The 13,710-nt window shown below is 34.1% G+C and overlaps 1 protein-coding gene across 1 annotated transcript in view; it reads right to left on the bottom strand.

Annotated features, from left to right (window-relative positions):
* LOC107661342 (bone morphogenetic protein 1-like) overlaps positions 1-13,710 on the bottom strand; it is a 92,527-nt gene that overhangs the window by 34,732 nt on the left and 44,085 nt on the right. The window contains exons 5-6 of the mRNA XM_016450866.1: positions 13,305-13,483; positions 9,792-9,897 (exon numbers count right to left, since the gene is read on the bottom strand). Of these exons, the coding sequence (XP_016306352.1) occupies positions 9,792-9,897; positions 13,305-13,483 (285 nt within the window). The remainder of the gene's footprint in view (positions 1-9,791; positions 9,898-13,304; positions 13,484-13,710) is intronic.

The raw sequence follows: 13,710 nt of genomic DNA, 5'->3' as shown, positions 1-13,710 counted from the left end.
CACCGATCACCGATCACAGAAAGCAGTATCTGCCGATACCGATCACCAATACCGATCTTTTTAAAGCCGTCTTTTTATAATTTATAACTATTTATTAGGGCTGCACGATATTGGAAAAAACTCACATTGCGATATTTTATTTTTCTGCCATATATATTGCGATATGAAAAAAAAAATCACCACATGACTTGAATAGTTTATTTGGAAACAAAATAATGATTGGGGTGATTTTGTAGGCGAGTAAATCAGCATAGGAAATAAACAAGCATAGATAAATAACAGAGCAAAGAGACAAACGAAATAAGCAGTGCTTTATATTTTTCAGGTAAGTCTAACAGTTTTCAGGTACAGAAATTGAATAATCAAATGTAAAATAACACTGCATAGTCTTCACTGTATAAATTAAATCTAATAAATCTGTGTTAAAGCTACAAAAGTGATTTTTCTTTGTGTTTTGTTGTTTGATTAACACTCATAACACAGAAAGCCTCAGGAACATTAAACTGCTGTAAACCAATATAGGCTACTGTTACATATCCATTTTCTTTCTCAATTGTTTACCTTCACCTAAGCCATAAGCAGGCACGTGCAGAAGGGGGGGCTTTGGGGGCTCAAGCCCCTGCCCTTTTTCAAAATTATTCAAAAGTGCCCCTCTCAGACAAATAGCAATGCTATTGTGGTCAATAAAACAAACTGCATTTGAATTATAATTAACATGACAATGTGTACAAAACAGTAATTAATTGCTCAAAAGTCGGAAAATTCCTGTTTATTTTTACATATCTGTCAATCTGAGGCGTTGCTATGGTTGCGAGCGTTTTGCATGAATGACTGATATTCCACAGTCTGCTCGGAAACCTTCTTTCAGTGAGTGCCTATGGGTCGCCGGAAGGAAAAAATAAACTAAACAATATTTTAAACTTTTTTCATCAATAATCAAAGCTAGTGTGTCGATTGAATTATTTTAGAATATTACATAATTCATCATTGCCCGTTTGTCATGTGTAATACACCAACCAATCATGATCTGGCACAAGAAGTCCAAATTTCATTGGACAATAATGTGAAGTGGAGCGGTCATTTTCCGTTCTTGTTCATCATAAATCAGTTGAAAATGGCATGGACAGACGAGCTTACATGTGTGGAGTGATCTGGATCTGCGGTTTGTCTCATTTTATAAATCAAATTAAGTCGCTGAGAAAATGGATGCCAGGTGACTACAAAAGCACTGCACGAAACTGTGCAGTGCCAAAAGTCAAGAGGTCCTCGCTGCAGCCTGTAGCACGATGACGTAGCTGGACTATATCCACTACGTAGTGGATATTTTACGCGCGTGCGCTGTAGTAGGTCTCGAATAAATTCATATTTTTATTTACATTTTATCATTTTGCAGACGCTTTTATCCACACTTAGTCTAACGACTTGGTCTAAGTGAAGTCTAACGCAGTACATGTAGGGTTTTTGACCTACATTACATATCTACACGATGACCTACATTACATTACAATGTAAAAACTTTAATGTCTAAATTCATCCGCGATGTTTTCGTCTATACCGGCAACTTCAAAGCTTTATTTATTTAATTATTTATTTTTTGAATAGCCTGCAATTCATATGTTATCGCCAGGATGCACATCAATGCTGTATCCATTATTATAAGGATACAACAAGCACTGTAACATGACTGATATGCAGACGTTGCACTGTAAATAGCTAATTATTAAGATATACTTCTGTCATGAAAACAAATTCCTCGTATGTGAAAACATACCTGGCAATAAAGCTCATTCTGATTCTGATTCTGATACGATAACGGATCTATCAGCTTTAGGGAACCCCGACTGACAGGATTGTTTTTCTTCTTTTTATTTGTATATGGTATAAAAATTATGTCCGCATATTTTAGTAGGCCTATATTTTTTATACTCTGTCACGTATAGCACAGAGAGTGAGAACGAAAAATAATATTTGATTGATGAACAAATTTTTGACAGAACTATCTAACTATCTGACTATCAGAGGAAAAAATAAAGACAATAGTTACACCCCATTTTTTTCATAAAGAACAAACAAAATTGTAATTAGTAGAGTTTTATTTCTAAAACGAATCAAACTAATAAAAATAAACATAGCTTACATACCCTTTCATTCAAAACTACGCCATTGTTGCTTAAATAAAGTTTGAATACACTACTAGTTTAAAATCACAGTATAATATAATTTGTGTAAGCCTATGAAACACACCTATATCTCGTAATTACAGTTTAATTTACATTAAATACTAGCTTCAATGACAGCCCCACTTTGCGCATGCGCATTAAAATCCAATACCTGCGCATGCTCGTCAAACATCCAATACGTATCGGATCTGATCCAGCTACGTCATCGTGCTACAGGCTGCAGCGAGGACACACTCCCAAAAGTCGCAATAATGGTAATCAGTATTCAATTCACTTATAGGCCTATGTATGGTACACTGTTTACTATTTCATGAAACTTTCATAGTTAATGAAGCCCAAGTGCCACCTACAGGCCTATTATGTGAAGTGTAGGCTGGTGAAATGGTGACGTGAAAAGACTTTATTATATTACCATTTTTTGATAATTATGCAGCATTATGAAAGTGTCTTATGCTCATCAAGCCTGCATTTATTTGATCAAAAATACAGAAAAAACTGTAATATTGTGAAATATTATTACAATTTAAAAGAATGTTTTTCTGTTTTAATATACTTTAAAATATTTATTTCTGTGATGCAAAGCTGAATTTTCAGCATCAATACTCAAGTCTTCAGTGTCACATGATCTTTAAGAAATCATTCTAATACGCTGATTTATTATTTATCAATGTTGGAAACAGTTGTGCTGCTTATTTTTTTTTTTTTTTTTTTTTTTTTGTAACCTGTGATACTTTTTTGGGGTTCATTGATGAATTAAAAGTTAAAAAGAACAGCATTTATTCAAAATAGAGATGTTTTCTAACAATATCAATCTTTACTATCACTGTTTCTATCAATTTAACAAATCCTTGCTGAATAAAAACTACTTTCTTTCAAAAAAAAAAAAAATAAAATATTGACCTCAAGCTTTTGAACGGTAGTTTGTTACAAAAGTTATATTTTAAATAAATGCTGTTCTTTTTAAAAACTTTTTATTCATAAAAGAATCCTGAAAAAGTATCACAGGTTTTCAACATTGATAATAAATCAGCATTGAATAAAATGTATTTTAACGTATATTAATATTTTGATCAAATAAATGCAGGCTTGATGACCATAAGTGACTTCATGCAAAAATATAAAATAGTAATGTATCCAAACTTTTGACCTATAATTTTTATTTATTTATTTTTTTTACATTGCCTCTATTTTACATTTGAGCCCCTGCTCCTGAGGAACTCTGCACGTTCCTGGCCATAAGCAATGTTTACAAGGATACTTGCAGAGCACAGTATTTCAGGCACAAATAGACGCAGAAGTGAACAGAAATCAGTGTTCACGTGCATCTGCGTGGCTCTCATCGAGTCTACACCGGATGCGAGCAGCGCGACTCGACAAAATACAATAGAACCCATTATAATCAGTGATGCTGTCTGTCTACACTGGATGCGGCGCAGCACGACAAATCCCCGACAGTAAACTGATGCCTCGTTCTCTTTATGACGTACTGACACAAAGTTCAAATGATATGCAACGGTCGCTTTGTCGCGTCCAGTGTAGACAGACTTTGGGGCTGTTCACATGTCGCGTCTAAAAACGCGTGGAAAACGCGGTATTAAAATGGGTATCTCTGTACAGATGTCGCGTCCGGTGTAGACACCATGTCTGTGTGTGAGCAAAGAAAACAATCAGTATAAATATAACGATCAGTAGCCTATACTAAACATCGCACATCCTGCCATGTGACTATCGCGGATGCGCACATCACGATATCGATGCTGAAACGATATATCGTGCAGCCCTACAAACAATTACAAAGAAATGGCAAGTAACAACTTGAATTAAATTCAAATATTTTCAGATATTTATTCAGACTTTTTTGGACAGCACGCTCCAGTAATCCTTGTTTTATTTGTAACTTCAAAAAGTAATTATTACGGTGTATAAAGAGGAGCTAGCAGGAGTTTGATTGATCTTTTGTTTGTGATTGTGAGTTCTTAAGTGATTATGCAAAAGCTGAGCTGATGGCTCTAATGTGTCTATCAAAGAACACTAACTGCTAAATTTCCCCTGCGGGATCAATGAAGTCTCTCCTCTCATTCTCTCCATCTATTTATGTTAAGCTAAATGAAATAATTACATGTCTCGATGACAGGCTCCTTCAGTTAAAAGTTAAAATCCAGTTAAAATAGGGTGTTTTCTCTTAGGAGGTAAGGGAGGTATTAAAATAAAATAAAACCAAAAACAACAAAATATAAAGCTACATAAATATGCTCTTTAATATATTATTGTAGTTTATCAAGCAAATAAATAAATAAATGCCCCTTGTTTTTAATAAATAAGATGCTTATATGTAAGGTCAATTTTATGTATTCTGCTTAATAATCTTATAACTGTGTAAACAAAAACTGAAGCATGAACTTACATTTGTCAAAATAAAAACCTCACTCAAACAGACACATGCAGAGAGAGATTTTCACCTCACAACACTGCAACTCAGGTATTATCAAGAAAATCCCTATTCTTCCTAGAACCCTACAGCTAAGAAAAAAACTGCAATTTGTTTAACAAAAAAATATGGATGCCAAAACAGAATAGGAGAGCACGATAGGGGGAAAAGGAGAACAAAAGCAGAGGAAACAGATGGTTTTCATATAGACGTGTGTTTGCGTGTGCCTCGACTCGTGTTACGCTCGCTCTGGGGGAATGTTGCCTGTAGGCTGTCAAAACTAGTCAGGAAAAACTTTTGATAAATACATGAAATGGGAATAACATTCTACAATCCCATCAGCAAAGCCTTTTGAGGATGATCCAAAAGTGGAGATAGCGAGTCTAAGACGTCTCAATCTACAGTTAACATTTATTGTCCTCGTATATAGCATGCTGTAGTGTTTCTTCAAGATTCAATGTAGTCTGAAACCAAAATTCTATTTACACAAACACTACAGTTCAAAAGTCTCTTCTGCTCACCAAGGCTGCATTTATTTGACCAAAAATACAGTAATACTGTGAAATAATATTTCAATTTAAAATAAGTTTTCTATTTGAATATATTTTAAAATGTAATTTATTCCTGTGATCAGAGCCGAATCTTCAGTGTCACATGATCCTTCAGAAATCATTCTGATATGCTGATTTGCTGCTCAAGAAACATTTATTATTATCAACAGTGAAAACAGCTGTGCTGCTTCATATTTATGTGTAAACTATGTTTTTTTTTTGATGAATAGAATATTCCATTTTTACTTTTGATCAATTTAACTCATCCTTCCTGAATAAAGGTATTAGATTAAAAATACAATAAAATAAAAAGTTGTAGTCTAATACCTAAGTTGTAGTCTTACATTATACTTATATTATGTATATTATACTGATATATTAAGGATTATATTAAATAATACTTAAATAATCATTAGCACAATAAAAAAGAGTGGTAAAATGTAATTCGGGTTAGTTTTCAGTTGGATTTTGCCATAGCTGAGCACTGACATGCTTAAAACACTTGAAAAAGCCAGTTCCAAAAACAGCAACAAACAGGTTGTTGCATAAAGACAAAATGAAAGTGTCTCAAACAGTGTTAAGCATAAAGCAAGCCAGTTTTTCCTGCTCAAATCCAGAGCCACGGTGATAACAGAGTACACTTTGCTAAATGACAGGATAACTGTGTGGTTTCACAGACGTCATCAACAGAAATGAATTGTTTCAGTGTGTGTGTGTGTGTGTGTGTGCATGTGTGCGTGCGTGCATGCGTGTGAGTGTGTGTGTGTGCGTGCGAGTGTGTGTGTGTGTGACGATACAGTTAAATTCAGTCACATGTTTTAAGATGAATATAGAGCTCCTTTACTCCTGTCATATATGAAGAGAACTGCTTCAGTGGCAGCGATAACTGCACAAACTGTGCTTATCTTTTCTGTTATCTGTCTATATTTGTGCTGCTGCTGTGTCAAACTAAACTTCTGCTGTGAGGGTCAAAGCTAAAGTCACCCTCAAAAACCTAAAACTGCACATGTTTTGAATGAAAGGCTGTTTCTCTTGTACTCAAAAGTAACAGTAAATCTAGTGGAAATCTGAATAAAGCCTAATCCGTAAACCCATGCTCAGCTTTACTGGCTCCTTCAGATGGTTCTGTCAGTACGACCATATTATTCTGTGTCTAAAGATTTAGCTAAATTTATTCCACAGTAGATATATCCATGTGGCTAGTGGGAAGAACTGTTTTATATCATTTACACATCAGAATAGATTTGTTTTATATATATATATATATATATATATATATATTATTTTCACCCAAACAATATTGTAAATACACTACTGTTCAAACGTTTAGCAGTAAGATGTTTTTCTTACATGCAAAAATTAGAAAGAAGCCTAAATAAATCAAGAATGAATGAATGAATGTTAAGCAGTATAACGGTTTTCAACATTGATAATAATATGAAATGTTTCTTGAGCAGTATATCAGCGTATTATACTGATTTCTGAAGGATCAGAAAAAATTCAGAAAGGATTTCAATTCATGTGACACTGAAGACTGGAGTAATGATGCTGAAAATTCAGCTTTGCATCACAGGAATAAATTACATTTTAAAATATACTCAAATAGAAAATAATTATTTTAAATTGTAATAATATTTCACAATATTACTGTTTTTACTGTCTTTGTGATTAAATAAAGGCAGTCTTGGTGAGCATAAGAGACTTCTTTAAAAAAAAAAATGTTTCAAATCTGGCCAAACACAAACTTGCATTACACAGTTCCTCTGATTCAAAATCCTATCATGAGGCATGAGGAGAATCAGGAAGTTAATTAAATTAATCTGCCACTGAGAGATCGGATAGATGATGATTTCCACACACATGGAAACCGACCGGCTCCGACTGCTCTGTGAACAACTGACAGGCACTGAGAAGCACAATAGCGGCGTTGTGAAAGCTCAGCAGAAAGAGGGTAAGAGGAGAGAGATGCTCAGATAGCCTCCCGCCGCAGAACTGCTGATGCCTTGCTCAGAGGTCACCCTGAGAATAAAGAGAAGAAGCGCGGAGAGACTGCACCGAATACAGCATCATTCAGCATACAATACTGCAAAGAGGAAATAGAGGTCGACCGATAGTGGATTGTACCCATACCAATAGCTAGGTTGGACCACACTGACCGATATCAATTAATCAACCGATAGTTTTTAACTAAAAACTAAAATAGTGCTTTACTATTTAAAAAAAAAAAAAACACTACTGAATCATACTTTATTCTAAATGAATAAAATATTAATATTAATATTGATCATTAAAGTTAGTTCATAGCATATTAACTAATGTTAAAAGAAGAAACTTTAATGTTCAATTCAAGTGGCGGTCTAAAACGGTTTATTTAATCACCAAACAGGCAAAACTTCACTTTAAGAATGAACAAAGTGGCATAGATGAGTTTGAAGTTTGGTGTTTCAAAAAACAGAGCCAACGGAAAGAGAAAGTGCAATCTATATTATAGCAAATAGCTAGTCTTTTATTATAGCTCTCTAAATGAAGCATACTTTATTAGAGCCACAGAAAGACAAGCGTTTCGCTAAAAAAAGAAAACAGCACAAAATTTTACAGCCTAGGGTTAAATCATTCTATACATTAACAGCGACAAATATTTAATTTAATGGAAAACTATGTGAATGGCGCTCTGTGGATTTAAATCCGCGACTGAAGTGTCCCGCTCTGTTCAGCACGCAGCCTCACTTGTCAAAACAAACATCATGAGGTGTCAGTGATTTCCGCCTCTAGAGGCCGCTCTCGCTCTGTATAATGACAACTTCTCAGCCGCTCCAGCAACGGACGCAGCCCGGAAAACTATCGATTTTTACCGATAGCGATATTTCCAGCAAACAACTATCAGTGCTGATTATTCAGCAAAACCAATACATCGGTCGACCTCTAAGAGGAATCCTCATCAAAAACGAGCAACAATCAAGCAATGTGAATTAACTGAGCTGTTTGAATCATGACTATTACAAGAATAAAAGACACAATTCTTAAAATGCATTTTTTTTTTACATTTGCAAAACAGCGAGACCGGATGCAACTGTCAGAGACATCCGTCTCGCACATTTATGAAGAAAAATTATTTGGAAAAGTGCAGTGGAATACAAAAACACTTTCTAAGTGAACCTGCTCATAAACAATTAGAACTATGCATTTTCTTAAAGGAACAGTTCACCTAACATTTAAAGGGGTGGTTCACTGGTTTTTTTTCTAGGCTTGATTGTGTTTATGGGTTGCAGTCTAACATGTGTTAATGCTTCGTTCTTTTAAAAACACATTATTTTCCACACAATTTACCTTTATTCTTCACTTAGCGCGCGTCTAAACATCCCGCCCCTCACCTCAGCGGCATGTGCTCCGGTTGTATTGTAAACAACGCCGTAGTTAATAACGCTTATCAGTTTGAGCCCGATTGAGTCGCAGAGGATATTATTGAAGAGGATCGTGCAGAACCTGTGCAAGCACGGCTTTTAATGGTAGGCTTATGTTTTTTGTTTGTTGTTGTCTCATACTTTTAGATACGCTGTTATTTGTAAATGCTACTGCTCATGTTAGCTTTTAATATACAGTTTTATCCTGATTAATGCTTTAATACAGTGCGGCAACCGCACGCACGTCCATGTTTAACACTTCTCATAGCTATGTGAAAATGATGTCACGAACCTGGGAAGTAACTCGTTGTAGTCCCTACCAGCCGTTTTTGTAGGCATTAAACTGACAGAATTTTAAAAGACGATCTCAGTTTGCATTGAACTTTCAGCTTCGTAACTTTGCAGATATTATTTATGCTCAAACAGCAACATAACACACTAACTAACCTTAAAAAAGTGAAATCACAATGAACCACCCCTTTAAAATCATTCTCTGATGTATATTCTTCCTCATCGTTCCAACCCTGCGTGCTGTTATTTTTTGCTTGGAACACAAAGTAGAAAGTTTTGAAAATCTGTTACGCAGCTCTTGCCAATGAGCTCATTGGAACAGACTAAAATTGAATTTATTAAACACTTATAATATTGCTTCCTCCTGAAGCTCATGTCTAGTCCTACTCCAGATACTCTTCTGAACTGTTATATTGTTATATTATTACTGTTATATTGCAAGAGTTGCATAAATATTCTTCAAAAGCCATATTTATATTTCTCAAAAATAGAAGCATATAGGTTTAGAACAAGGCTGAGTAAATAATGACCGATTTTTAATTCTAATTTTTTTTTATTATTATTATTTTTTCCTTCAATGCAAGTCAGTGAGATTTTGGTCTGTTTTATTATCTGCCAGAAAAAAGTTTAATATTTGCTAAGTGTGAGTGATGTTGTTTGCGTTTAATTTATATTTTATATATTTATGTATAAAATCTCTGCATATAAATTATAATGTATATGCAATATATGCAATTAATACTTCCAAGGTGTGATCATTTACTTAATTATATATTTTTATAATTAAATAAAATGATAAAATTATATATTTTAAATAAATATGTATAGTGTGTGTGTGTGTGTGTGTGTGTTATATTAAATCATGATTAATTAAGGGGTGGACATTTTGGTATACTGAGGGAAATTATTACAAATATGACTATTCTTATGAGGTTCTTACCTGGAGAAAGTGTTTCTTGCATAGTGCATGATGCTGTCGAAGTCATAGACCTCTCCGAGTGAGTCCACCTCACCAGGCTCCATCTTCAGGAAGTTGTACTCCTGTCCTATGAGACGAAACCGAGAATGAGACTCAGACAGGAAGTGATGACAACAGTAAGAGCCCATACTGATCATTCAACAAAGCAGGCTGTCTGCTTTCACAAGATTGTGTTTTGTGTTATCACATTTACTAGTTAATTACTATTATAATTATTCTGTTCATTATGATATATTATACTTCAAATGTGTCATTATGTCAGAGAGTATGTTCAGTAAATCAGAGCATTGTGTGTCCAGCATGCATTGGGAAAATTCCCATGTATTCCTGCGTGGTAACACCACACACGCTCAAGGAGCTCATTTCCTGTTTGCTGCCACTAATTATTATGAAACACTCTTAAATAATGTGCTTCAAAATATTTAATGTAATAAAAGGACAAAACACTGTTACAAATAATATTTTTATAGCCTCTATCATCAGTGAATTTTTAACGTCGCAGACATTATTTATGAATCTTCCTCTCTGCTGAGAATCATTCTGTGCCATATAATGAGTCTGTAATGAGCTCCATTTGCACAGATGTCTAACGACAGCCATTATTTCAGCATATCTTGTTCATTAATGCTGCCTAAAAAGTGTGAAAAATGTCGGGCACTTCATCAGACGGATCTCAGAGACACAGCTGGTCGGGAGTCAAAATATGCCATGGTTGAGATATTTCTAGGCGTACAGGGGCCTCGCAAATATTTGGACAGTTAATTCACACTATTCGCATTGGATAATTTGCATTGGATATAAAATACCATAAAACGAATGCATTCTGCAAACAAGCGCTAGAGTTTCTCCAGTGTTTTGGCTTTTCATAAGCTGGTGTTTGGGGGTTTTTAGTGGATGCATGATGTCAGTCCTGCTTAAGTTCACACAGGTGAAGAGAATCATATTAACTACCAGCACGATCCACTAATGGTTCATAATCACAGAACATCACAAACAGTTGTGGTGTTGTGTGTGTCACATAAAACAAAACAAAAAATGTGAAATGTTTTGCTTTGAGAAGTGTGCTAGATAACACTTTACTTAAAGCATTTAAATTAAAAAGTAGTTTTAATGCATTAATGCACCTTATAATGCATTATATAATACTTGTAACCACAGTTATAATTCAATATAATACTTATCTTTTCATTGTTACACCTTTAAAACACAAGGCAAAAAGTCTTTGCATATTACAATGCATTTTAACTTTGGTTACAATTATTTCTGAAAAGATATAATGCATTACAACCTAGACTGTGAACATAAATGCACTATGCCTTTAAGTAAAGTGTTACTTTGTGGTTTATTTCTTGAAAATAAATGCCATTTACTGTGATATTTTGCTGTCAAAAGCACTTTTTAAGTGTTTTCTTGAAGGAAATAATTGCGTTATTTATTCACCTTCATTAGTCCAAACCTGTGTATTATTATTATTATTATTAAATAATTTAATAATAAAGTTGACATTTTTAAAGAATTGTTACGCAGCTCTTGCCATATAATGACAGTAATAGTGACCAAGACCTGCCGATCTTCAAAAAAGCACCAAAAAAAATCTAAATATAATATCTATGAATCTTGCTATATTCCTGAACTCACACGATGTAACAGACTGAAATGCATTAAACACTAACAATATTGCTCTAGTCCTACACTGTAAAAAAAAATCTGTGACATTTACGGTAAAATATCGGCAGCTGTGGTTGCCAGAACTTCACCGTAAAAAATATGGTAGCAACATTTTAGGTTTTACAGACTTGACTTAAATTCACAATAAAATACTGATAACCACCAAAAACAGGTGGTGATGAGAAAGTCACATGATGAATCAAAGCTCATCACAAACAGCTTTTCTACGAGCTAAGGAGGACAATACTTATACACAAATATATCATTCACACAAACATTAAACCCCATCATGGTGACACACATGATACTGAAATAATTAATTCTGGGAGTGTCAATTTATGGTTTTTCACTGTAAATTATACAATGACTTTAAATACACATGAAACTGAAATAATGCAATAAACATTAATTTAACAACATTAGATGTAAGATTAAACCCTAATGTACACATCTAATAAGAAAAAATGAAGAAGAAACATGCTATTTCAACAAAATATGAAGTGTCATGCAGGGAATTCTAGGAGTGTCAATTTACGGTTTTTCACTGTAAATTAAACAATGACTTTTTCTTTTTCACTTCCAAAACCCGTATTTTTAACAGTATTTTACTGTAAAATGACGTTAACTGTAATTACATTTATTCACCGAATATATTATGGAAACTTACTGTTAACCAATTAACAGGTTTTTACTGTAGGATTTTTACAGTCTTTTACTGTTAAAACCACAATCATTTTTTACAGTGTAGTCTAGATCCGGGTCACTATGAGCTGTTGTTTTTAGAGGTCGACCGATGTATCGGTTTTGCTGATCAATCGGCACCGATAGTTGATTGCTGTAACTATCGGTTATCGGCAAAAATTAGATAATCATCAAGTGTTCAAGAATAGAAGCAGTTAAAGTGTGAGAGTATACATACAATATCCATATGTATATAATTTTAATGCTATAGCCTTTGTGTATATATTTAAAGATGTGCATCTTTAAGCACGACAGTTGAAATGAATTGGTAACACTTTAAAATGAGAGTCCATTTGTAGCATTAAGATTAATGAAAGCTGTGTAAGTATTGTTCCTTGTTAGAGTGTGTTAATTTCAACATTTACTATTACTATTATTATTATTTTTACTACTACTACTAGTATGGTTCAGTACTGTTTTTGTTAATAAAGCACTATTTTAGTTTTTGTTCAGTATCAATTTTAAAACAATCGGTTAATTAATCGGTATCGGCCAGTGTGGTCCAACCTAGCTATCGGTATCAGCAAAATCCACTATCGGTCGACCTCTAGTTGTTTTATTGCAAGAGTTGCATAAATATTCTTCAAAAGTTATACTTATATTTCACAGATATACAAGCAAACAGGTTTGGAACGAGGGTGAGTAAATAATGAACTATATGGTGTGATATTTTGCTATCAAAAGCACTTGTCTTAAGTGTCGATATGTTTTATTAATCATACTGTTGCAGCCAGCAGTCAGGGGTTATGAGGTCTTCTGTGAAAGTAACACTGTTTTGCCCAGCATTGATCAGAAACCAGTGCAGCGGTGGATTTGTGCTGAGCTCAGCAGTCAAGAATTCGTTTTATAAAGTGGGCCGTGTCGTTCCAAGCAAATGCTGTCACAGCTGCTTCTGTGAAAACTGAAATCGTCTTTGATGATTGCTGTTGGAGTGTTGACCTCACTTTTCTATGTATTATCATGATCGTTTTCAGTTAGCAATACATGTTATGTAATCTGCAGAATTTTCAATACAGTCATTACACACAAATGTGAGTGATATTCTGCCGCTGTTCTTTTTCCTACCTGGCTGAATGTTGTCCCGTATGATACTGACATGATCGTCTCTGTCGGGTCGCGTGTGCTCATGCCAGAATCCGATCACGTGACCGAGCTCATGCACCACAATCCCAAACTTATCACAGTTCTTCCCGATGGATATGGCCTGCGGACCCCCTCCTCTGCGGCCCACATACGAACAGCACCTGTACACGATTATAAAATCACAGATCATTTTAAATATATCATATAATATGATATAATATTAAGTAATTATACATCTTAATATTAAAACATTAAATAATATAGTATTCATATGCAATGTATAATTACTTGATTTAATACATATTTATAATAAATTAATTGTTTAAAATATTATTATTAATATATTAATTATCATAAAGAAAATGAAACCTATTTAATTATTCATATA

This window comes from Sinocyclocheilus anshuiensis, unplaced genomic scaffold (genome assembly GCF_001515605.1).
Source record: "Sinocyclocheilus anshuiensis isolate Anshui unplaced genomic scaffold, SAMN03320099.WGS_v1.1 scaffold703, whole genome shotgun sequence".
NCBI classification, from domain to species: Eukaryota; Metazoa; Chordata; class Actinopteri; order Cypriniformes; family Cyprinidae; genus Sinocyclocheilus; species Sinocyclocheilus anshuiensis.
Note: the sequence above shows the minus strand (reverse complement) of the source record. Positions and strands in the feature narration are given on the sequence as shown.